This window comes from Dipodomys spectabilis, unplaced genomic scaffold (assembly GCF_019054845.1).
Source record: "Dipodomys spectabilis isolate Male_0828 unplaced genomic scaffold, ASM1905484v1 ptg000179l, whole genome shotgun sequence".
Taxonomy (NCBI): domain Eukaryota; kingdom Metazoa; phylum Chordata; class Mammalia; order Rodentia; family Heteromyidae; genus Dipodomys; species Dipodomys spectabilis.
Window position 1 is genome coordinate 4,253,642 of NW_024870856.1, and position 24,839 is coordinate 4,278,480.

The window sequence follows — 24,839 nt, forward strand, 5'->3', positions numbered from 1 at the left end:
CAATTATAATATGCTAATTACAAGAATGGAGGACAGGGCTCTTATGTCCATTGGTCACTCAGTCCAGTACCTTCAGCTTCTTGAAATAGGTTTTAAAACTATTACAAACATATCAAATCACAAAAGGAATAAAGCTAGGAGATTCAGTCTGTATAATCACTTAATGGATGAAGGAATACAGAAACCATATATTTATGTTGTCATAATAGAAGAAAACCGTGTTGAGATTGTGGCTAATTTTATAAATAGGTTTTATACTGGTGAAATCTATGAACTAATGGTGTTAATATTTTTCTTCAATATTTTCAATATGTACTTTCTCCAGAAAAAAGACATCCAATACTGTATCTGGTATATTCTGGTATCACCAAAGAGGTAGATAATCAGTATTTTAAATAGTCAAGATTTCTTAAGTTATGGGGGCTGTAGTATTAACTTGACTTTATTAGACTGGAAACATATGGCCAAGCAAATCAGTTTCTCAGTCCCTTCTGATTTTGTTTGTGGCATATTAATGCTAACTTTGATACATAAATCCTGTAAGTTACTGAAATTTTTTTTTTTGTCAGTCATGGGGCTTTAACTCTGGGCCTGCGCACTATCCCTTAGCAATTCAGCTCAAGGCAACCGCTCTACCGCTTGAGCCACAGCGCCACTTCCAGTTTTCATGGTTTATTGGAGATAAGAGTCTCACGGACTTTCCTGCCCGGGCTGGCTTTGAACCGCGATCCTCAGATCTCAGCCTTCTGAGTAGCTAGGATTACAGGCGTGAACCACCACCAGGCTAAGTTACTAAAATTTATTCTTCATTTTGTTTTAAGTTTATTTAAATCTGTTTCAGAATGGCCCAATGGTTGGCAGCTTGAAACCTCAGGAAGCCAGTGATAGACTAACCATGTTTCAGGTAACTGTTTTTGTTCCTAAACAATGGAGATATCTATTGTGTTTTCAACATCCCTGATTTAGCAATGAGACATAAAAGACTTTTGTAAGATAGCAGATATACTTTCATTGTAAAAATTATGATTCAGTGTAGTTATCATTAGAAGTAGTGTCTATGATTACTTATTTCTTATTTAAATGTGATGGGAGTTCATGCTTACTTGTTTATTTGTGGGTCTTTTCTTTTTCTTCCATGTGTATTTATATATTAATTGCTCCGGTGTGTTTTTTATTAGAATCAGTTTGATAACATCTATCGCAAATACATCACCTACAGTGGAGGAGAAGAACTTTTTGGTCTGCCAGTTACTCAGTACCCTCAGCTTCTTGAGATAAAAAAACAGCTAAGTCTTCTACAGAAAATATACAGTTTGTACAACAGTGTCATAGAAACTGTCAATAGTTACCAAGATATTCTATGGTCAGAAGTGAATATTGAAAAAATCAACAACGAACTCTTAGAATTCCAGAACAGGTGAGAAGCCCAATGTTTAGCACATCCAGTGTTAGGGGATTTTTCTCATGCTTTATCTTTGATAGGCTGCCAAGTTCTCTTTTTATCCCAGATTTTAGGCATGTCTTTGGAAAGCACTTGTCTGGAGAGCACGTTTTGCCACATGGTTGTTAGTTGACCTCACTCTGTATTCTATTTAACATGTCATTTAAACTGGGCCAATCTTGTCAGGCCTTTTGATTTGTGTCTCACCTATCAAACATTTGAAGTTTATGTTAGACAATTTCACAGAGTAAAAGTCAGAACCCTATGGTTAAGAAAAATACCGAAACACTTTCGACCTTATGATTTTCCAACATTGTCTGATAACCTGGATCTAGGGAAAATGAGACATTGTGTGTTTATTAACTGACAGTGTGCCACACAGTGTGCTTTGTCTTGGTAAGGTCTCAAAATGTGTATGTAGAGTTGAAATAAATGACAAGGCACCTCTGCTCCTTTACAATAATGCTCCTAGGGCTGGAAACACGAAGCAAGTGGTGGAATAACTGCCTACTAAGTATCTTAGTACTGCCAAAACAAAGTGAAATAAGACAACACCTTTTCCTAGGTAATTGTTATGAAGGACTGACTGGGCACATCTCTCCTGATTTGGAGGAACAATATCCTGTGATATATACAGTAAATGATATTAACAGATAGTCTCTATGTCATAAGATTTCAAAATGAGACAGGTGTTTGAAAAGACTGTTCTTGACAGAATGCCAGCTTACAATCGTAGGCCTGAGATGCCTGGACAGTCTTAGACCCCAGATACCTGGGCTCCTATCTAGGTGTCCTTTGTGGGTTCCTCTTCACAGGTGTCGGAAGCTGCCCCGGGCACTGAAGGACTGGCAGGCTTTTCTGGACCTGAAGAAGACCATCGATGACTTCAGCGAGTGCTGCCCTCTGCTGGAGTATATGGCCAGTAAGGCCATGGTGGAGAGGCACTGGGAGAGAATCGCGGCCCTCACTGGCCACCATCTAGATGTGGGGAGCGAAACCTTTAAATTAAGAAATATCATGGAGGCACCTCTTCTGAAATACAAAGAAGAAATCGAGGTAGAGTTGATGGAGTGTGATGTGGTGGGCTATCGGATGGTGACAGGAGATGGATTTTTATAGCATCCCTTTATTAGGGAGTAAACCATGCTTGGCAATCGAAGACTTTCTGCAGCAGTCATTCGTTCTTCAGCTGGTTTATCGAATGCTTGCTGTGGATAAATTCTCTTCTGGGAACAAAAAAGATACATTTATGCACTCACACATCATTGAATGATGAGTATAATTAATCATTGTAAATGAAAGTATAGTTTTGAGCTTGTAGCAGAGAACATCGAAGAAAAAGAATGCTGTGATAAAAGATTTTGTCCTATCTGGGGATGATTCAGGCGGGGACAGTTGGGGGTGCATGAGTAGGAAAGCTGGGGTGCATCTACAAGTCTGGCTAGGTTAGGGGAATATGGCTGTGGGGCACGGGGACAATGATTGACTTTGAAATGGCAGAGAACATTCCAGATGGAGAGCGCACCATGTGTGAGGCATAGCAGGTGTGCTGGTGTGTGGAGGAGGAAGGAGGGGAGGCGGGGGAGGCCGGGGAAGTGTAGTGCACTTAGTACGTATTACCAGTTTTGGTCTTGAGAGCAAAGGCTAGCCATAAGCAAAGACACATGTAGGTTTGCATTTGTAAAGATCACACTGGTAGGCATGTATGAGAAGAAGTGGGCGAGGACAAGAGGAGGATAATGAGACCCACAGGGAATCATGAGTAGTCTGAGAGATAATGGTTTGTTGGAAGAGGGGCGGGAATGAATGAATGAATGAAGGGGAAAAAGAGATCCAAGGAATGTTCAGGAGGTGAAAGGAGGCAGACTTTCTTGATGGAAGGAATGTGGAAAGCACAGGCAGGGGCTGAGAATGAACCGTGAATTTCTTGGCGAGAAGTCTGGAAGGCTGATTATACATTTTACAGACAGCGGTGGTCGTGTCTGGGCCTCAGGGGGAATGGCAAGTTTCCCAGATTGTGGTCTTGATTTGGGGCAGGTGCTGAGCATTTTCCAGGTCTAAACATCCAAGAAGGGGCAATAGCTGAACGGAAGTGGATCTCGTCAGGATCCACTAGGATAAACTCACTCAGAAAGGGAAGGAGGTGTGAGAAGCGAGGAGGCAAAGAGAGAGCTGGACTGATGGTCTGGGGAAAGAGGAATCTCTAGAGGAGACTGGGAGAGTGACAAGGGATGGGAAGAAATCAGGTTTTTCCTGCTTTCTCTCTCTCATGTAGCATTCATTGACTAGAGGTAACAGGAGCAGTGACTTTTTGAGTAATTGAAGTTCAAGATTGAGAAGGTGGTTGTATCTTTTCTGTCCTCTTTTTGATATAGTTGGGTGGAAACTTGTATACACAGATGCTCTGGGGAGTCATGTATATGTCCATGTATCTACACACACATACACCACACACACACACACACACACACACACACACACACACACTCTTTGTTCCATTGTACCTGACAGCTGGAAACACACATGCTTTAGAAGTGTATGGAGCAAATAGTGAATACGGGATCTCTATCCAACCTAGACTCTTACTACCACTTTCATGGGGTAGAATGAGAGCTTGCATGTTGACAGGACATCTGCATCAGCGCAGTGAAGGAAAGAGACATTGAACAGAAGCTGAAGCAAGTGGTCAGTGAATGGGACAACAAAACGTTCACGTTTGGCAGCTTTAAAACCCGTGGAGAACTGCTCCTGCGAGGGGACAGTACCGCGGAAATCATCGCCAGCATGGAGGACAGCCTGATGCTGCTGGGCTCTCTCTTGAGCAACAGGTAAGCGAGCCGCGTGTCCTTTTTTCCTTACGTTTGAGAACCTTAGGAAACATTTCGAGGGAAGTGACTACAAATTCATTGCAGTGCTCCCTTCAGTGCTGCTCAGAGTTGGCAGCCTTTGGCACAGCACGCTTCACACTGGTTCTGTTTCACGATCCTCTCATTGGGGATGGGATGTGTCCTTGAGACTTGGGAGCAGTCACACTGCATGTAATCAGCCACTTGGATCTCACTGAGCGGTGCAGCTTTGCTGCTGACCAGCCTTGCCATGGCCGGCAGCACAGCTCCACGTTCCAGTGGGAGCAACGTTCTGCATTCCAGAATATTCCATTCCACTTGGGAAACCTTCTTGTCAGCTCTTTGTTGTGTCCACATTTCAGTGAGATGGTGCATTGAATAGAGACCTTTGAATGTAATTCCTACAGAGATGGATGGAGTCTCTCACGTCTATCTGGCCATTTGATGGTAGTCTCAGCTAACCTGCCACATTTTGGACATGGAAATTATATTCATTAACTTGCACTTAAGCAATGGGATTCCCTGTGCTCTTTCCAAAAGTAGTTGCTGTTCACTAAAATTTCAAATATGGTAATTGTGTAACATGTGAACAACATTGAGATATCAATTCTGCCTTTAATCTACTTCATTCCTTTTAATATGCCTGCCCTCCCTCCCTCCCTCCCTCCCTCCCTCCCTCCCTCCCTCCCTCCGTTCCTTCCTTCCTTCCTCCCTTTCTCCCTCCCTCCCTCCCTCCCTCCATCCCTTCCTCCCTCCCTCCCTCCCTCCCTCCCTTCCTCCCTTCCTTCCTTCCTCCCTTCCTCCCTCCCTCCCTCCCTCCCTCCCTTCCTCCCTTCCTCCCTTCCTTCTTTCCTTCCTTCTTTCTTTTTCCTTTGTGGCAGTATTACTGAGCCACACATTTAACTCTTTTCGCCCTGGTTATTTTTGAAATGAAGTCTTACTTTCTGTCTGGGTGTGGACCATGCTTGTGATCCACCTAATTTATGTTTCCTATTGTAACTGGGATTCCAGACATGTGTTACCACATCCAGCTTACTCCACTGAGAAAAATGAACAATGGCAACACAAACTGCAGAAATGTGTGGAATATTAATGCAATTACATTAAGAAGACAGAAATTAAAATTTTTGTTCCTATGACTAATATTTGAGAAGACTTTGAGTAGATTTCCTATTCTATAGGGCTTGAGAGATCAGTAAAGGGGTAAGAAAGATGAGCGTCCACTGCTGTGAGGCTGTGTAGTAGGTCTTTGGTATGGCTAGAGTCCAACGAGATGCTGCTACATAGAGTTCAACACTACATTGCAGATACTTGGTTCATTTTTGCTGCACACCACCCAACATCAGCTCAAGACACTCTACCTTCAACAGATCTAAACTCTTTACTTTCTCACTTAAATTAAGCATATACACTGTTGATTTGTCTTCCAGGCACCATTTGTTCCTTGGGAGGCGTGTTCTCACAAAATTGAGAGCAGAGGAGCACTCATCAGGCCATACACTGATTTAAGCAGCACTGATGATAATGTCATACTAACTGATTGCTTCTCATCCACTGAGCCTGTCTAATGTGCATGTAGGAATTGAACATTTTTGTCTTTTAAATCTCTACTGAGATTGAAAAAGAATTATGATTTCCTGCTTGGTCAAAGTTACATGCAATACATCTACAAAACAAGGCAAGGTTTGCTGTACAATTATTTTGGAATAAAATTGTTCTTTAGCAACAGAAGCACCGCCTACAAAATTACTCATAAAAGATAGAAGTTTGTAACCTTCTGTTGTAAAAGAAGTCTCAGGGTAGGTGGTTCAAGATTAAAGATGGATTCCACTTTATGATCAGGGGCCTAAGCTTTGTCTGACTCATTCTTCTGACCTCATTCTCTACATCACCACTTTTATCCAATACAGTCGCTCATACCTCAGGCTTCTCCACCTTCACACACACCAGGTTCGCCTAGGGAACTTTTAGACATCTCCGTGCCTGGGTGGCCAGGGGAGCATCAGTTGATTTGGATGCTTCCCAAATGGACAGCGAAAGGCTAGGAACTAATGGTGTGCAGCTCAGGCCTATGACTGCACACGGTGACCAAGGGGGCGTGGAAACACTGTGTTTTAGTTGGGTCGCTAGGAGCCTACCTAGAAGTGAGGCTCTGTATTCATCAAAAGAGAAAAATGACATTGGGAGGCCTCTAGAAGCTCTGACTCAAAGATCCAAAAGGGAAGACAGACTAACGATAGGAGAGGCAGCAAAGTGGTCATTGGAGTGTACACATGTACGTGCATAAGGTTTTATGCAGGCACATAGAGACATAAATGGATTAGACACAGGTAACTGGAAGTTAGAAAGAGATCCAGAAGAGGCTAACGAAGTTCTGGTGTTATTATCATAGTGGAAACTGGCGTTTGTTGTCTAATTCCCATCAGTGACCCTCTAATTGCTTTATATTTTGTGGAAAACTAGAGACTTCATGAAATAGACAAGAAAGGCTTTAGAGAGAGTATGATTTTCTTGGCCAGTGCTTCCAGGGCTGGGTTGAATTGAATCTCATGCCTGATTTGTTCTTTAGATTAGGAGTCTTTTACTATTCTTCGTGATCTAGTTCAAAATAAAAATTATCTAGACTAAGATAATGCGATAAAATGTATCACTTGATAACTAACATTCCTTCAAAAGAGAGCGATGTAATTGAAGTTGTAAGAAGCAGATTAAAAATAATACCTATCATCATCATCATCATCATCATCATTTTGTTAGTACTAGAGTTGAATTCAGGTCCTTGCACTTAATAGATGGACACTACCACCTGACTCACTCTTTAAGCCCCCCCCCCCCTTAAACCTTATTTGTGTATTTGTTTTGGATAGAGTCTTGTTTTCTGTCTTGGGGTGGGTGTTGGAATAGGATCTTCCTGTCTGCTCCTCTCAGTGGGTGGGATTACATGTATCCCCCACCTGACACTAAGAAAAAAAATCAAGTTAAAAAAAGAATTTTAAATTTGCTAACAACACTAATACAACCAATACAGCATACTGAACACATTTTTAAAATTTTAGGTACAATATGCCGTTCAAAGCTCAGATTCAGAAATGGGTGCAGTACCTTTCCAACGCCACAGACATCATTGAGAACTGGATGACTGTGCAAAACTTGTGGATTTATCTAGAAGCTGTCTTTGTGGGAGGAGACATTGCCAAGCAGCTGCCCAAGGTTTGGGATTTTGTTTATGATTTCATCAGATTCTCCAATTAGAAAAAAAATCTAGGAACATCGCCTCTTTAAGAAAGCGGAAAGCCTCTCCCCTCGTCATTTTATTTTTGAAGCTCATTCTTTTAGTATTCAAAGGAATTGTGGGAAGGAAAAGGTGACTATCAAAGAGTAAGACTGCTATAAAACTGCAATGTTTGGTAAGGAATCCAGAGCTTAAAGAAACAAAAGGACGAATTCCTGTGTAATTGATATGCTTCAGCAGATAATTTGAAGGTAGAATTGGGAACAGTGTGGAATTATGGCATAGTTATCTTGACAATGGTTGGATAATTTCTTCTTTTATTACTGAAATTTTAAAATAATGTATGCGCAATTATATCTGTACTGTAAAATTAAAGGGTGGAGGAAAGCTGCAGGAAAATGTTCTAACACACAAAGGCCTTTTTCTCAAGATACTGGCTATATTTTTCTCATCAAATTGTAATTATCTTGTTAGGTATATATGGGCATATTTTGAGATTTTAAACACATCTCAAGAACTCTTATTCAATTACTACAAGTTGTTTGTTAAATTATAACATTTGAGCAATCTCTTTGAGTTAGGGGGCATGATTACGCTGCATGAATGTTCTCTTATTTTAGTCCTCATAGCTTTCCCTTTGGTTAGTTTGAAGTTTAACTGAAGTAGGCAGATCTCTTAATCATTTGTAAACCACACTCATTTTTTGGCCAGCAGTATTCACACAGTAATTTTTTTTAGTATTTATTCATTTTTGCTTGTATATTTGTACATGCTTTTCTTCTTGGTAGAAGAATATTGGGCTTAATGGAAACTTCCACATGGACTATTTAAGGATCAAAGTGGAGCTTCTTGCTCTCATATCTGGTTATATATACATATATATAAAATATATATATATACTTTTTAATACAAATAAAATTTTAAAGAAAAAGTGTTATTCATATCCTTTCAAAATTATATGTAAATTATATGTAAATTTTCCACTTTTCTAGAAAAAATAATTTTTTGCAATATTAGTTATTACTACAATTTATTTTATGCCAATGTTATTATTAATATTTTTTTTTGCCAATCAGCAACAATATTGTGGTCAGGGTAAAAACTTTGAAAATAGAAAATTCACCCCATTTAGAGATACTCCTTGAAAACAATGGGAAATGTCATTTCCTCCTGAATTATCCTTGTTATATCTGTTTCCTGTTTTTACTTAACACAACAGCAGTGACAGGGTTGAGCTAGAGATTGTCACTTAAAAGGGGATGATATGCTACAGAAGACCCAGGAAGGATAGAGCATGTGCGGATCATGCATCTATAGCATGGAAATCTGGCTTGGATAGGCCTCTGGCCTCAGCTAGTGATTTAAGAGTGTTTTGCTCCCAAGAGGGCAGAGAGGTCCAGATGTGCTGTTGCTTTGTTTTCTCTTAGGAAGCCAAGCGCTTTTCCAATATAGACAAATCTTGGGTGAAGATCATGACTCGGGCACATGAGATGCCAACTGTGGTTCAGTGTTGTGTCGGAGATGAAACCATGGGACAGCTTTTACCACACTTGTTGGAGCAACTGGAGATATGCCAGAAATCCCTTACTGGGTAAGTTCACTTGAAAGGCCTTGGGGTCCTGGAGACAACAGGGGAAGCAGAGAGAATTGTTAGCATTTGCCCAATTTGTCTTATTTACTAAGGTTTACTTCCTGTGTAAAGGGCTTTTAGAGATAAAATTGAGCCTTCCAAGCCTTACATTCTCACTGAATGCTTAACTATATTTGTACTCTTATAAGGAAGTGGTCCAAAATACAGTTTTTTTTTGGTCCCATCGTGGGGCCTGAACTCTGGGCCTGAGTGCTGTCCCTCAGCTCTTCAGCTCAAAGCTAGCGCTCTACCACTTGAGCCACAGTGCCACTTCAGCTTTTTTCTTTTTGCTTATGTGGTGCTGAGGAATTGAACCCAGGGCCTCATGCATGCAAGGCAAGTGCTGTGCCACTGAGCCAACTTCCCAGCCCCCAAAATACATTTTTTAAAGAAAAATAGACTCTGAAGGATTAGTGATTTTGATCAGCTTACCATATTAAGTCAAATAATATAGTGAAGGTCATGTGGCAAAAAGTTTGTTTTTAATGTTTCATGCTGTGCCATTTTTTAAAACCATGATGTTTACTTAGCATAGCCAACTGTGTTGTAGGGACCATTGGAGATTCATGCTCCTAGGTTCCAGATGGAGGACCGATGGGCAGGAATCACTGGGGAGCGTGCGGGTTCAGTCACCACTGAAAACCTTGCTGAGGGATCATCCATAGCCTGTCCACAGCAAGGATGGCTGCACATCCCTCTCTTCCTCATCCCTCATCTGCTGCCATAGACAGACAGACAGACAGACCGACAGACAGACAGACAGACACAAACACATGCATGCCTGCATGCACACAGACATACACCTCTATCTTTCTATTGCTTTATTCTTCTTACTATGCACATATCTTACTATATCACTTGACATTTTTGCACTGTTCTATAACTCTTCAGAGACAGTCTACTGTAAAATTGTCTTCTTCTTCCTCCTCCTCCTCCTCTTCTTGCTCTTCCTTCTTTTTTTGTCTTTTGATTGTTAACAGAGGTTTCATGTAAGTCCAGTGTAAACACTTGACTTCTCTCATTTACATAAAAAGTATACTCTCCCATGCTATTGAAAACCAGCATAGACGGGCAGCATTTTCATGCTGCTCAATCATAATTCATGTGGAAGTTAAGTGCAAACTTGTTCAAGGTTTCCTTTTCTCATCATAGAGATGGTATTCCTACATGTCTCCTCCCAGCCTGGTCTGCCTGGATAAAAACACTCCCCGCTTCCTAGGACTCAGAGCAGACTGCTTCAAGGAGGATAAGAAATAAGGAATACAACTTCACAGGGAAGTTATTAAGAATAAAAATCAAAGTTATACAACATTGCGATTTTTAAAGAAATAAAACTAAGAAAAGAAAAACCTACGACCAAATTAAACTTTGTAGCACAAAAGTAAGAGTAAGAAAACAAGAGGTAGAAGAGAATACTCCTTGGTCGGTCTCTGCTTTTTAATCCCGTCTCCTCTCTGTTTTGAGGACAGCCTGCAATTTTTTTTTTTTTTACAAAATAAATAGATGCACCTGCCACAGGAGCTAGTGATGAGGGTTTCCTGTGCCTCATGGCTGAGAGTTAGAGGATTATTTATAGCTCCCCACGACCCCTACCAAGGCTCATTCACCATCATGAGAGCAGACATGGCCATTTCTTCTACAAATTCCTTACTTAGTATGAGTTTTCCCTTACGTCTCCTTTTTTTCCTTTGCCTTCTTTTTTGGGAAAAAGCCCCCCTTTTTTTTTTCTTGAAGAATTTAGCTTTTGCCCCAGCCTGTGCAGGCTGCTCAGCCACACGAGGCCAGAATTCGATTCTAGACCCTTGCCCATCCTCACATGTGTGTGGAGAGGTTCCCATCAAGCTCTGGTTTCTGATGCACTGAGTCCCTTAGGAAAAAGCATGTTCCTAGGATGAGAATTCTGCTATGATATTGGGATGATTAGTAATACTAATAACAAGAAAACATAGAAATGTGAGACACCCCCCAAATTTAAAACCACCAGTAAAATTTCAGAAAGCTATGATAATGACAATCACTGTAAGGCTGGAATGGTGCACCTGTAGCTTCAGCCCCTTGGCAGGCTGAGGCAGGAGAATTGCTTTGTCCTGACAAGAGGATGACAGCCTGTTCCAAAACACGAGAGCAAAGCAAACGAAAAGAGAACAATAAAGTTTAGGAAACAAAATAGAATGTAAAGACAACACAAAGAAGGTTTAAATTAAAATTCAAACAATGAAAAAAATCCCTCACACCTAAAAAATATGGCCATGAAAATGAGGACAAAATATATCATAAAGTGAAGATGGAGAGGTATAAATAGGAAAATCATTGCAGCCCGAGGGACTGCTTTAGCATCAAGCAAATGTACACTAGTCCACTGGGAGCAGCTCAGTGGCAGGTATGTGCTCTGCCTTGTGGTAGCTCCTGGGAGTCAGGGACCCTTATGAGGTTCATCCATCTTTGGATTTCACCTCTGTTCCAATGATGTGCTTATTCAACTTTCTTTTAAGATGTTTTCGATATTATGTGGGATTTTGCTATATAAAGATCACACCAAACACTCTGTGTCTATTTTATTGTGTTCTCTACAAAAGCAGTACAAGATGTTTTATATGTTAGGTTTGACAAAATTCCTGATGAACCAAAGGCATCAAATCATGTGGGAAAATCAGATTGTTGCACAATTTCTCCTTTCATCCAGGTTTATTAATTTTGAGAAAGGTCAGCTTTGTGTTATTTACAAACATGTATTCTTTTCTTCCCTGTTTAGGTACTTGGAGAAAAAACGAGTTTGCTTTCCTCGGTTCTTCTTTGTCTCAGATCCTGCTCTTCTGGAGATTTTGGGGCAGGCTTCGGACTCCCACACAATCCAGGCTCATTTGCTGAATGTATTTGACAACATTAAAACTGTCAAGTTTCACGACAAGGTCTGCCCCATTTGAATTGTTGGCTACCATCTTGAAGCTACTCCAATGCTCTATTTATAAACGATTACTTCATTGTCCTTACTGCTGGGATCCTGACTAAAACAAACTTTGGGGGCTAACTTTACCTTCAGAACCATATGGTCTCGTCATCCAAGGTGTACATTTGAATGTCAATAATAGTTTGAATGGGATCAAGATTGCATGGTGTGTGGAATCCATGAATTTATAAGCCAGTTAACTACTTAGAAAGTTAATAAGACAAATCAACTGCTTACAATGTTGTACCCGAAACAGAATTTCTGTAGGGATTAATTGCTTTTGTCAGGCTTCAGAAGTTTTTGGCATGCATTCTTAAATCACCTTCATTATTTTATTTTATTTTGATTCATACTACTACTGTGTTTTTAATACCGTGAGGTTGTATGGGATGGAAAGGAAGTCATTCAACTGGGAGAATAATCTTATAGCTGGATTTTGTTTGCTCTATTCTTTTACCCAAATCCTTAGTAAAGTGACCCGTCTCTTCTAGCATTGTATTCAGTTACCTAGTACCTCATATAAACCCTTAGTAACATCAATTTATCCATGATTGCATGCAATTTAGTTTATAGAGTAACTACTACATGCCAGATATTGTGTTTGTTAATGGGAATACACAGGCGCAGGGACTCGTGGTCTGGTAGAAGAGACAGCGAGGTAAACAAATGGAGTGTCTGGAGTGCAGGTAGTGCAGTGGCAGAGCTACTGCATTCTAAGCAGTTAAGAACTAGTCTTTAAAAGCCAGACGCTGGTGGCTCACATCTGTAATCCTAGCTACTCAGAAGGCTGAGATCTGAGGATCGTGGTTCAAAGCCAGCAGGAAAGTCTATGAGACTCTTATCTCCAATTAACCGCTCAGAAAACCAGAAGTGGTGCAGTGGCTCTAGTGGTGGAGCGCTAGCCTTGAGCTGAAGAGATGAGGGACAGCGCCCAGGCCCAGAGTTCAAGCCCCATGATTGACCAAAAAAAAAAAAAAAAGAACTAGTCATTGTGGTTGAACACCTACCAATGTGCAAGAATAAAGCTTGTCCTGACGTTTTAAGAAAGAATGGATCATACTCAACACTGAAGTTATTTTTAAGCAGTGTGACATTGAAATTTGGCAGTTAAATCGCTAACAATTTTGGATGTGAATAATTATGATGCTGCTTAAATTCAGCACAAGTCAGATAGGGAGGCCTATCAGGAAACTTTCACTTATGATGGGGTGACAGGCTTTTGTCTTTCCTATTCTTACCATATGATTACAAGAACCAGGTAGGAGAAGGGGAGATCTTGGTTTTGTGAGTCTTGAACCTTACAAAATTATAGAGATTAACATTGTTAAAAAACATGGAAAGTATCCATGTTGGTGAGAAGCCCTGAAACTTAAGATCCATCAGCTTCTTGCTAAGCACTTCTGTCTAGAACTGAGGAAGACTTTATCAGCACAGTACTAAGTTTGAGCCCCAAAGAAAAAAGATTCCTTTTCATCAAATAGCAGAAACAAACATTCATATTTATTTAATAAGTTGTGTTATTTTTATTGAATTTCTGCAAACAGTGTGAGGCTGGTAGGGAAGCAGGACATGTGTGATTTTTAATGACCAGATGGGAGCAAGAAATGTATTCTCAGCACTGCATGAAAGAGAACCAGTAGAACCTGAGTCTTGTTACTTGAAATACTATGTCCTTCTCCTCATGCCTTTCTGCATAGAGGCTGAATGCAATGGCCAGGCAGGGAGTGTATTTGATGAGAAAACATTGGCTGTGAGATCAGGCTCTAATTTGGCACAGAGCTGGAATAACTTTGTAATTGCTTTGTCCTCCTCAACTGGATTGACCAGGTTGTTTTAATGTCAACTGGCTAATTCTGTGTTGGATATAGGCTCATTTCATTTTTTGGGGGTGGGCAGTGCTGGGCTTGAACTCTGGGCCTGGGCGCTGTCCCTGAACTTCTTTTGCTCAAGGTGATAGCTCTACCACAGTGCGACTTCTGGCTTTTTTGAGTAGTTTATTAAAGTCTCATGGAGTTTCCTGTCCAGGCTGGCTTTGAACCACAATCCTCAGATCTCATCCTCCTGAGTAGCTAGGATTACAGGCATAAGCCACCGGTATCCAGCTACCATTTCTATTTTTAAAATTTTTCTTTATCCATTTATTATTTATTTTTTTAGAGAACAGATTTTCTCCCTTAGGCTATGTATTGTTTGTGACTCCATTATAGATTTCATGGCTAACTTTTGATGTTTTGAAAATCACTTTGCATCAAGTATTGCCTTTTATTTTATGATCGGTACTTTAACTTTCCTTAAAAAGTTCTGAATACAGATTTTTTTCCCCTCTTATCTTCTATCACAGATCTACGACCGAATCTTGTCAGTTTCCTCACGAGAGGGTGAGACGATAGACTTGGAAAAACCTGTCATGGCCGAGGGCAATGTGGAAGTGTGGCTCAATAATCTCTTAGAGGAGTCCCAGGCTTCATTACACCGAGTGATTCGGCAGGCAGCTGCGAATATTCAAGAAATGGGTTTCCAGTTGATTGAATTTCTCTCTTCTTTCCCTGCTCAGGTCAGTGTTTTGAAATTGGAAAGTATTTTCTATAAAATAGTCATCTTAAATCTCAGATATCACCTCTGGTGAACTTCACGATGGCCTAATTTAACTCTGGACTAATTTTACAATTTTCATAATTTATTAAATATGGATAAACTTAAAAGACTTCAATTAGAATTATTTGGATAAACACACACATATATTACATATAGGCTTAACTATTCATTTGTGTTGTCCAGAACTTGACCTATTTTTTCCAACTTAAGACAGGGAACAAGCTGGGCACTGGTGGCTCATACTAGCTACTCTGGAGGCTGAGATCTGAGGATCGATCGCAGTTCAAAGCCAACCTGGGCAGGAAAGTCCATGAGACTCTTATCTCCAATAAACTACTCAGAAAAAACTTTGTGATTCAAGTGGTAGAACACTAACATTGAGAAAAAGAATCTCGGGCCCTGATTTCAAGCCCCAGAACTGGTACCAAACACCTCCCCACTCAAACACACACACACACACACACACACACACAGACACACACACACACACACACAAACACACACAGACACACACACACACACACACACACACACACACACACACACACTAACAGGGAACACCCAAACTAACAGGGAACAGTGTTTTCTTAGTCTTTTTGATCAGTAAAGATATTGTGAATATCTTTTTTTAATATTTTTTTTGTCAGTCCTGAGGCTTGAACTCTGGGCCTGGGCACTGTCCCTCAGTTCTTCAGCTCAAGGCTAGCACTCTCCCACTTGAACCACAGTGCCACTTCCAGCTTTTTCTGTTTACGTGGTGCTGAGGAATTGAACCCAGGGCCTCATGCATGTGAGGCAAGTACTCTACCACTGAGCCACCTTCCCAGCTCCATGAATATCTTTTATGTATAAGCATTGTGGTAGTTTGGGAAAAGTCAGTTTAAGACATACTTTTTACCTGCAAATAACTTAAAATCTATACTAGAGAGAAATATGAGTTAAAGATAGCTGATTTAAAATTATGATAAAACTTACAGTGACATCATAGGGCATTTTATATTTAATTGCCAGGTAAGTAATACAAATAGAGTTTCCATGGGTTTTAAAAATGATTAAAATGATGTACTGGTCACTACATTTACATAATAATTATAATTATTCATTATGCTGTGTCTACCTTATAATGCAATATGTAAATATGTCTTATTAAATACCTTATTAAACTTCCCATAAGGTTGGATTATTAGGAATTCAAATGATATGGACCCGAGATTCAGAAGAAGCCCTTAGAAATGCCAAGTTTGATAAAAAAATCATGCAGAAAACCAATCAGTCTTTCTTGGAACTACTAAACACACTGATTGACATCACCACAAAGGACCTGAGCTCCATGGAGCGAGTGAAATATGAGACTTTGATTACTATTCATGTGCACCAAAGGGATATCTTTGATGAGTTGGTAAGTCCTTGATAAATTCACTGGCATATACAAAAAAGAAATAAACAACCCACACTAGACACTGTCCATGTTTACTCACTGGAATTAGGTTGACTGAATTCAAGGAAAAGGTTAAATTCAGGCAGAGGCATCTTTCTGATCTGAGCTTGTTTTCCAGGCTTTCTTTTCAACCTTGAATCAAAATTTCAGATGTGTTCTGATGATCTATACTGTGTTACTGAAGCACAGTAGGCTAGGCTGCACTTACAAGTTCTCTGTATGATAATCTGAAATGCTAAAATGTCACGTGGCATTTCCACGTGGTGGAAAATTACTAATTTCTTGCTATATTCCTGCTGTATGATAACTAGTATTGCTAGCTAGAGCTTGTTAGGTTTTCTTTTAGGGATTTCTATAAATCCCATCCTATAGGTCTTTCTACATATTATGTCACTGATTATAAAGTAGTCTTTCTTAATATAGCTTGTGACCTTCAGGTCTTGTGCAGGATTTCTTCCTTGAAGGAGACAATGTGGTAGAAGGGAGGGCTGGGAAGTTACAGAACTGTGAAATGTGAAAAGAAATGAAATTTGCCTTCTGCTGTGAAATACAACATTAGATAAGAGGCTAGACCTCTTACTTTCATAATAATTTTCTGGATTGTGTCTCAACCCCATTATGTAAAAAAGATTATGAAAGATTGGTGCTGATGGAATGGAAGTAAAAAGACAGCACATTCAAGCTCCTTTGTGCTAATCTCCTCTCTTAATAGTTAAGCACACAGTTTGCCTCTCAGAAATAAAGGGCTCAGGGTAATTTCAGATTTCTTATTTGTCAAGAAAAATGGTTAGAATGGCTTAAAATTTTGGTTTAAAAATGTTGACAAAGGCATTGCTTGAGCAATAATGCACTGCCATTTAGACATTCAAAGTCTTGGTCTGCTACAAGTTCATAGAAAAAATAATTAAAAGATTAAAAAACAATTCAGTAGTGAGCATTGTCATAATCTTAATAGGTTTTTTCCTAATGACATTGTTTACTTCTTCTTTGTGTCTTAACATGCTTTCTACAGACTGTATTTTGTGGACTATGTATTTGTGGGATTGTATTTGAAATGTTCTGATTTGGGGCATTAAGGGGTGTACTGTAAAAAAACAAAAAAACAAAAAGCAAGTCTCACCCTTAACCTAGGCCATTTAAATTGGTGGGGCACAATTGATTGTGCTAGGTTTTCCTTTACCCATGTCTTCTGAACTTTCTTTGTTGATCAATAACTGAATAGGCTAGGTGATGATAATTGATGTGTCTGACTTATTGGGTAGTCTTTTAGTTCCATAAAAATTAAGTATTTGTTCAAAGAGGTTACAATTCCATAAGTCAGGCTATGAGTATAATACATGTTGATCAATGTCACACCTTCCATTCTTCTCTCCCATTCCTCCCTCCCCCCATCCCTATGCTCAAGTTACAGAGTTCAATTTTTACATAATATACATCGAATATAATGACTGTACTTTATGATCTGCATAAATAACTGCTAATGCCTATGGAATAAATGATTCCCATCTCAATTTTAACCTACACCTTTTGCATTTCAGTGTCATCTGCATGTCAAGAGCCCTACAGACTTTGAGTGGTTGAAACAGTGCAGGTTTTACTTTAACGAAGACTCTGACAAGATGAACATCCACATCACAGATGTGGCTTTCATATACCAGAATGAATTTTTAGGCTGCACTGACAGGCTTGTCATAACTCCACTCACAGACAGGTGATGGAAAGATTCGGTGATTTCAAACCCTCTTCTCCCCTCCCATCCAACAGTTTTATTCTCTTAGGTTGTGTGGAGGGAAGGCATTAGCTTCATGTCTCTGTAGGGCTTGGAAACTCTTTCCTAACAAAGCGTTTGCAAGTCCTTATTTCTGTTTCCCACCTGTGTCTTCACATGGGATTTATGTTGGTGTTCGTAATAGACCTGGCCCCCTCCGCCTCAGTCTTACAGAGGCAAAGTGTAAATGCCTCTGTGGATGTTCAACAGGCAAGAAAGGCAGCTAATGGCGGTATGTCACTAGGTGTAGATCACAGTGCGCCTTGAAGGCTTCATTAGTTACTGCACTCCTTCCCAAAAAGACAGGTAGAAATGGGGTAACAGTGCAGGTGAGAGCATGCTTCTCAGTGGCTGGCACACAGGAAGTTCACTTCTGCTCCTTGCCTGTCATTTACCAGTTTCATTAGGCAGAGCCCCATCGTACCTCCCTGGACTCTGCCATGAACTGGGCAGCCCCTAGGTCCCTTCCAGGATTAGAAGTCAGTACTTCACTTAGTCTAATTTGACCTTTGTGATGTCAGCCACATTTTAAGTTCTCTGTTAAGAAATCCACTAAATACTTATTATAACTGTTTGGCTTGATTTAATCATTCTGCATTGTATGCAAAGCAAAGTATGGTTGTACTCTTTGAAGGCACACACTTAATGATTTGTCAATAATATTAGTTTAAAACTGTGAAGAGCTCCCAAGTAGGAATTGCCTTTGGGATAGTGGACAATTACCCTAGCTCCTTCCTTCCAAAGCACCACCATGTCCTTCCCTTCCTTTCCTTCCTGAAGGCCAGTCCTGGGGCTTGAACTCAGGGCCAGAGTGCTATCCCTGACCTTTTTTTCATCAATACTAGATGCTCTAACATTGAGCCACAGCTCTACTTCTGGTTCTTTCAGTAGTTTGTTGGAGATAGGAGTCTCATAGATTTTCCTGCCTGGGTTGGCCTCAAACAGTGATTCTTAGATCTCAGCCTCCTGAGTAGTTCGGATTACAGTGATTGTCTTTTAACTAATTTCCCTGTCCATTATTGCCCTCCACAGTGTAGGCTCCAGTCATGCACCGGAACGTGAGTCTTACCTTGTCACTTCTTATCCCCCAGCCCTCAATTGAGGTTCCACCTCATACAAAGCAGAAGCTAGCATCTTTGTAGCCTAGCAGGCCTGGTGTGAGCTGGCCCCTGTACATTCTTTTCCTTTTCTCTTTCAGTTCCAGACACCTGCTCCTTAGCTATTCCTTAAACAGGTGTAGCACACACGCTGCCTCAAAGGCCTTGGACTTGTCCTCTCTTGTCCTGAGCCATTTCTTTAGTATGTGATTGTATCACTTCCTCCTTTCCTTCCGTTCTCCTCATGAATGTCACTCTGGAAGAGTTTTGGGCTCGCCCCCCCCCCCCCCCCCCCCACAGTGGTGGCGGTACAGTTGCCCTGCTCAACTTCTTTTTCCATTTTTATCCATTTTAAATAAGCATTTCCTTTCATAAACTCCTGGAAGTGTGGTTTTCATTCAGTCTATTCACTACTACAGTTCTGTTAGATACTAAGTGCTGAATAAATATTTCCCAAAGAACTGGAAGAAGTGGTTATTTCCAAATTTGCTACTTTATGGTAGAAATTTAAATATAACAGAAATCAGAAAGTGAGAGAGAGGAAGAAGAAAAGGTCTGTTTTTCAAAATGATTGAGTAGTTTATTTTCTGTCCTGTAAAATTCATTCCAATTCATTCCAATTTTCATGGGTCATAGTATACAACTTCTTTTTCTTTTCTTACTAAAACTTTGAAAGCAAAACTAGCGAGCTTCGTAAGTGGAAGTGGCTCTAAAGTTTATTTTGATCCAATGCATGAGTGTTTGTTTTTGTTAATTGTGTGAAAGGTGAGACATTGGAATTCACTGGAAACAAAAAGAGAACTCCTCAGTAAAGTGAATATTCTGTAAAAATCCAGTGCTGGGGCACTCACAGGTGTGTTGTCAGCCTCTTGCTGTCAGTCAGCCCTGGAGAATTAGGACAGTGGGTCGCTAGCTCCTCACCATGTGGGTGGAGCTGTCTCATCTCAGATGATCTGGCTGCCATCCTAACGTGGTAAAACCGTAGCGCCTTTCTCCCAAACTCGGCCATCCTTCCTTTTACTTTTGGGCACATGCAGAGAGCACTGGCGTTATCTTTACCAGAGCTGTCACTTAAGACCAAGGGCAGAGGAAATCCAAGGCTGTTGGAAGTGTTTGTTGGAAGCGTTGGAAGTACGGACAGGACTAACAATGTGTGTCTTCTTTGACCACTCGGCTCCTCTCTAGCAGCTGTGTAGTCTTAGGGAGGCAATAACCTCTCTCATTTTCTTCTTTTGGAATCAATAGAGACTAGAGTTCACGTATAAGAGTCCTTCTGTGTTTGTGGGGGTAGGTTCCGAGACCATTGGAGGATGCTCTCCGATTGGCTGTTATTATATTGATGCGGTCTGGTATTGATTCTGTCTTTAGCAGACAGAATGTATAATAGGTATTTTTTCCCTATGTGGATGTACTTAGGCTATTTACTTAATAAATTAGGCATAGTAAGAGATGAACAATTATTTAGGATGAAAATGATAAAAAATATATTGCACGAAGTTATATGAGAATCTTTTTATCTCTCAAAATGTCTACTTGATATGTTTGAACTATAGTTAACTTCAGATAACAAGAATGGCAGAAAATGACAATTCAGATAGGGGCCCGGGACAGTGAAGATGTTAATCATGATTTTTCTATGAAAGAACACACATTCTTTTTTTTTTGGGGGGGGGGAGTTTTGGTCGTGGGGCCTGAACTCTGGGCCTGGGCGCTGTCCCTCAGCTCTTCAGCTCAAGGCTAGCGCTCTACCACTTGAGCCACAGCGCCACCTCTGGCTTTTTTCTACTTATGTGGTGCTGAGGAATCGAACCCAGGGCCTCATGCATGCAAGGCAAGCGCTCTACCACTGAGCCACCTTCCCAGCCCAGAAAACACATTCTTTACTAACCTTTTTGTGTGGGATGCTCAGGGTGTCTCACAAATGCACGAAGAGAGAAGCTTTGAAAGTCTTTCTTGCCCATGCAGGTTTTTCGGTGGCTCTTCTCTCCACTCAGTGCAGAGAAACTAAGCCATGGATCTCCCAGCCTGCTCACCCATTTTTCATGTATATAGGATGATTTAGCACTTTAGTTTATTTGCAAACCCAATGTAAAGATACAAACCCAGGTATAAAGAGGATTTTCAGGACAGTAGCCAGTGACCAGAGGTGGTAGAGATGCATATTCTGCCCTGAGTGGCTAGAAGTGTCCCAGGGCCCGGGGGCACTGAGAGGGCTTGGCTTATAACCATGGGATGGGTTAAATCTCAGTTTTGCTGTGATTCCAAGAAAAGCCCACTTTAGGGAGCCTCTCTCCTCATCTGTGAATGGAAAAAGTAGAGTACTTTCCTTTTAGGAGTCTTTGGGGATTTAATGAGATGCAATACACCACTTGGGCTGTTAGTATTACAGATGCTGCTCTGAAAAGGATGGCAAAAATGCCAAGGGAGAAGCGAGATCTTTGCTTGAAAGGCAAAATCAAAGCGTGAGCAGGTGGCCTCCTGATTTATACACAGACTGTCTCCTCTGGATCCAGCCCCATGTGCTATCAGGACTGAGCCATCCTTTGCTTTTTGGGGAACCCCTTTTTTTAAATAACAGAGACCCTAGAAGATGTGTAGTCAGTGTGCTCACCATTCACTCCCCACTTACACTGGAAAATTACTTTCTTTCCTGTAAGATCCCTTCCAAATCCAATACATGCTTTATAGGATGACCATTAGTGGCAACACTTTTGAATTGTCTCCTTTGATAACACCAGGTGGTGCTGGTAATCAAGTAATTTACCAGGACATTTTCAAGATTAAAAAGTCTTTTCCTTTCCAGTTACAAACTTGCATTTGTTAACCTCGTAAAGTAAGACATGGAAGTATGAATACAACTAATAGATGCTCACAAAGATTCAAGATGTGATCGCTCAGCAATGTGTGACTTAAATGAAGTACATCAAATTATTTGCTCTTTTTGTTTGTGGTGTTGGGGTTTGAACCAGCACTCTAGTACTAAACTATCTCCCTAGCTTTTAGTTTTTGAATAGTCTCACTAGGTAGCTCAGGGTGCCCTTGAACTTGATATGTAGTCCAGGCTGGTCTTGATGATGAGCTCCTCCAGCATTGGCTTGGGAAGTGCTGGGATTATGGGCATGTATCACCAGGCCTGGCTTGTTTTTAAAAACAAACATTTGAGGTTTACAACATGATGCAATGGGGATATATATATATATACATATATATATATATATATTTACTATCACAATATATACATATATATTTATATATCGTCATATATATATTGTGATAGTAAAACGATTATTACTGTTAAGCAAATTAACATATCCAACAGATTACATCATTATGATTTTAGGCAGCATGTGTAGCTGCATTCTACTTACTTCAGTCTGATCTTTCTCACAATACAGTTTATTGACTGTAGTCTTCACGGTTATATTATGCCTGTATACCTATCCATCTAACAGGAGTGATACGGTATCCTTGGATCGGCCTCCCCATGTTTCCTCACCCTCCTCTGTCTTTGGCAACCACGTCTTATTTTGTGTCTTCAGTCTTTCCCCTTATTCCTGATGCCCCTTGTAAGTGACATCATGTAGTACTTGTCTTTCTGTGTCTGGTTTGTATTCCTGTGTGGCAAATGGCAGGATTTTCTTTTTCTTTTTTAAAGGCCAAATAGTACTCCAATGTATAAATCTACTATACTTTAAACATCCATTTCTCAATGGACAATTGGGTAATTTCTTGGCTGCTGGGAACAATGTCTCAATGAACATGACAGTTCCAGGGGCTTGGTGAAACCTCTGGGTTTGCACCTGGAGAGGAGCTTGCTGGGATGTATTGTTTTTTTTTCCTCTCCTGCTGCTGTCTTTTAAAAAACATTATTAATTTTCTTAATTGCTACTATAGAGGGATTACAGTTACATGAGTCTGATAATGAGTACATTTCCTTTCATAGAGTGTCCGTCTTCTGTTCCCTTATTCTCTCCCAGTCCCTTCCTCCCGTCTCCACCCACGAGTTGTATGGTTCACGTTTATCAGTGTCGGGTGAGCTTCACTGCTGTGCCTTTTCACGCTTTTTCCCTCAAGTTTGTACCCTCCCCCAACTCTTCCCGACATACACACTTGAATACACCATATATAAGGCAAAGAAGTCAGAGCCATCAAAAATTAAACACTAAAAAAATAAACAGGAAAAAGAGAGGTTTCTTAGCTAGTTCTATTTTTCATTTCCTTAGGCAACTCCATACTGTTTCCATAACACCTGCACCTAGCTGCATTTACCAACAGTGTGTAAAGGTTCCTCTTTCTCCACTTCTTGTCTTGCTGGTAGCAGCCATCTTGAAGGCTGGGAGTGATATTACACAGTGGTTTTCATCTGCATTTTCCTGATGATTAGTGAGATCGGGTGAATACTATTCTTTAGATATGGATAGATTTCTAAGGAAAAGTTGCCAAAAATTTTGGCATTTTTTTCATTCATGAAGACTCTTAATATTTACTACAAATATCATTAATTTAAAGTTATACTTAAAAATCAGCAAAGAATCTGTGTAGCTTTCCAAGAGTTTTCAGAATTCTTTTATTAGCAGCCATCTTTTCCTTCACTGTATCTTGACATTTGTAAGGATCAGTTTGTGTAAGGGTGTGGTTTTGGAAATGTTCTGTAGGGACAGTGGCCCAGATTCCCTGTCTTTTAATGGTGGGTGTGTTCATTTTGCCGTGACGTCTCAGAAGGTCTTCTGCACGCTGGCATGAAGTTCCAGCGAGGCTCTCCTCCCATCCAGGTGCTACATTACGCTGGCCCAAGCGCTGGGGATGAGCATGGGAGGCGCCCCCGCCGGGCCTGCAGGGACAGGCAAGACGGAGACCACCAAGGACATGGGACGGTGTCTCGGGAAATACGTTGTGGTTTTCAACTGTTCAGACCAGATGGATTTCCGAGGACTTGGACGCATATTTAAAGGTGAGAGTTATATCTTTTATTCAGTGAGAAACTTCAGCTGAGGTGTAATGTCTCATTAAGATCATACCTTATTATTACAAGTGGGTGGTATAGATCAATAGTAAAGCACACGTTAGCTTGAGTGAGTTCCTATGTTCAATCTCCAGTGTCAAGAAAACCAAACCAAACCACACCACACCACAATAAACCAAACCAAAACACAAAGAAGGAAAAGGAAAAATATATTTCTATTCAACGTATAGCTAAATTTTGGTGATATATATATATATATATATATATATATATATTTTTTTTTTTTTTTTCATCTTTGTAATACTTACTGGAAAATCTTAACTCTCACCAGTGTTGTTTGAACTAAATGTTAAGACCACTTACCCTTTGTATTTTTGCTTTATTAATGCGGGCTGAGTGTCTACAGATGCATTGTCAGATTGTGAGCTCTTCTGGGTCGCTTTTTGCACGAGCTGTTCACCTTCAATTTTGAACGAACCCGTTGTAGGCTTATTTTGGCAGTTGTGTAATGTCCTTTTCCTTGGCTTTCCAAAATCATTCACTAATTATGTTTTTAATTTAATTTCCTTTCTAAGGGTTGGCGCAGTCTGGTTCCTGGGGCTGCTTCGATGAATTTAACCGGATCGATCTGCCGGTTCTCTCAGTCGCAGCCCAGCAAATTTCTATTATTCTCACATGTAAAAAGGAGCACAGAAAATCTTTTATTTTTACTGATGGAGACAATGTGACGATGAACCCTGAATTTGGACTCTTTCTGACTATGGTAAGGAAACATTAGAAGAGCTTCTCATGTTCAGCCTTCGGTCACAATCTTCCCTTCTCTTTGTGGTCATATGTCAATCTACGTTTCATGAATAGAAATAGACATTGTAATTCTCACTC

The 24,839-nt window shown here is 40.4% G+C and overlaps 1 protein-coding gene across 1 annotated transcript in view; it reads left to right on the forward strand.

The window, feature by feature from the left end:
* Dnah5 (dynein axonemal heavy chain 5) overlaps positions 1-24,839 on the forward strand; it is a 193,492-nt gene that overhangs the window by 55,476 nt on the left and 113,177 nt on the right. Inside the window, exons 24-35 of the mRNA XM_042695192.1 lie at positions 842-910; positions 1,185-1,417; positions 2,257-2,497; positions 4,070-4,269; positions 7,344-7,497; positions 8,947-9,110; positions 11,902-12,058; positions 14,438-14,650; positions 15,866-16,090; positions 17,668-17,840; positions 23,767-23,945; positions 24,533-24,720. Of these exons, the coding sequence (XP_042551126.1) occupies positions 842-910; positions 1,185-1,417; positions 2,257-2,497; positions 4,070-4,269; positions 7,344-7,497; positions 8,947-9,110; positions 11,902-12,058; positions 14,438-14,650; positions 15,866-16,090; positions 17,668-17,840; positions 23,767-23,945; positions 24,533-24,720 (2,196 nt within the window). The remainder of the gene's footprint in view (positions 1-841; positions 911-1,184; positions 1,418-2,256; positions 2,498-4,069; positions 4,270-7,343; positions 7,498-8,946; positions 9,111-11,901; positions 12,059-14,437; positions 14,651-15,865; positions 16,091-17,667; positions 17,841-23,766; positions 23,946-24,532; positions 24,721-24,839) is intronic.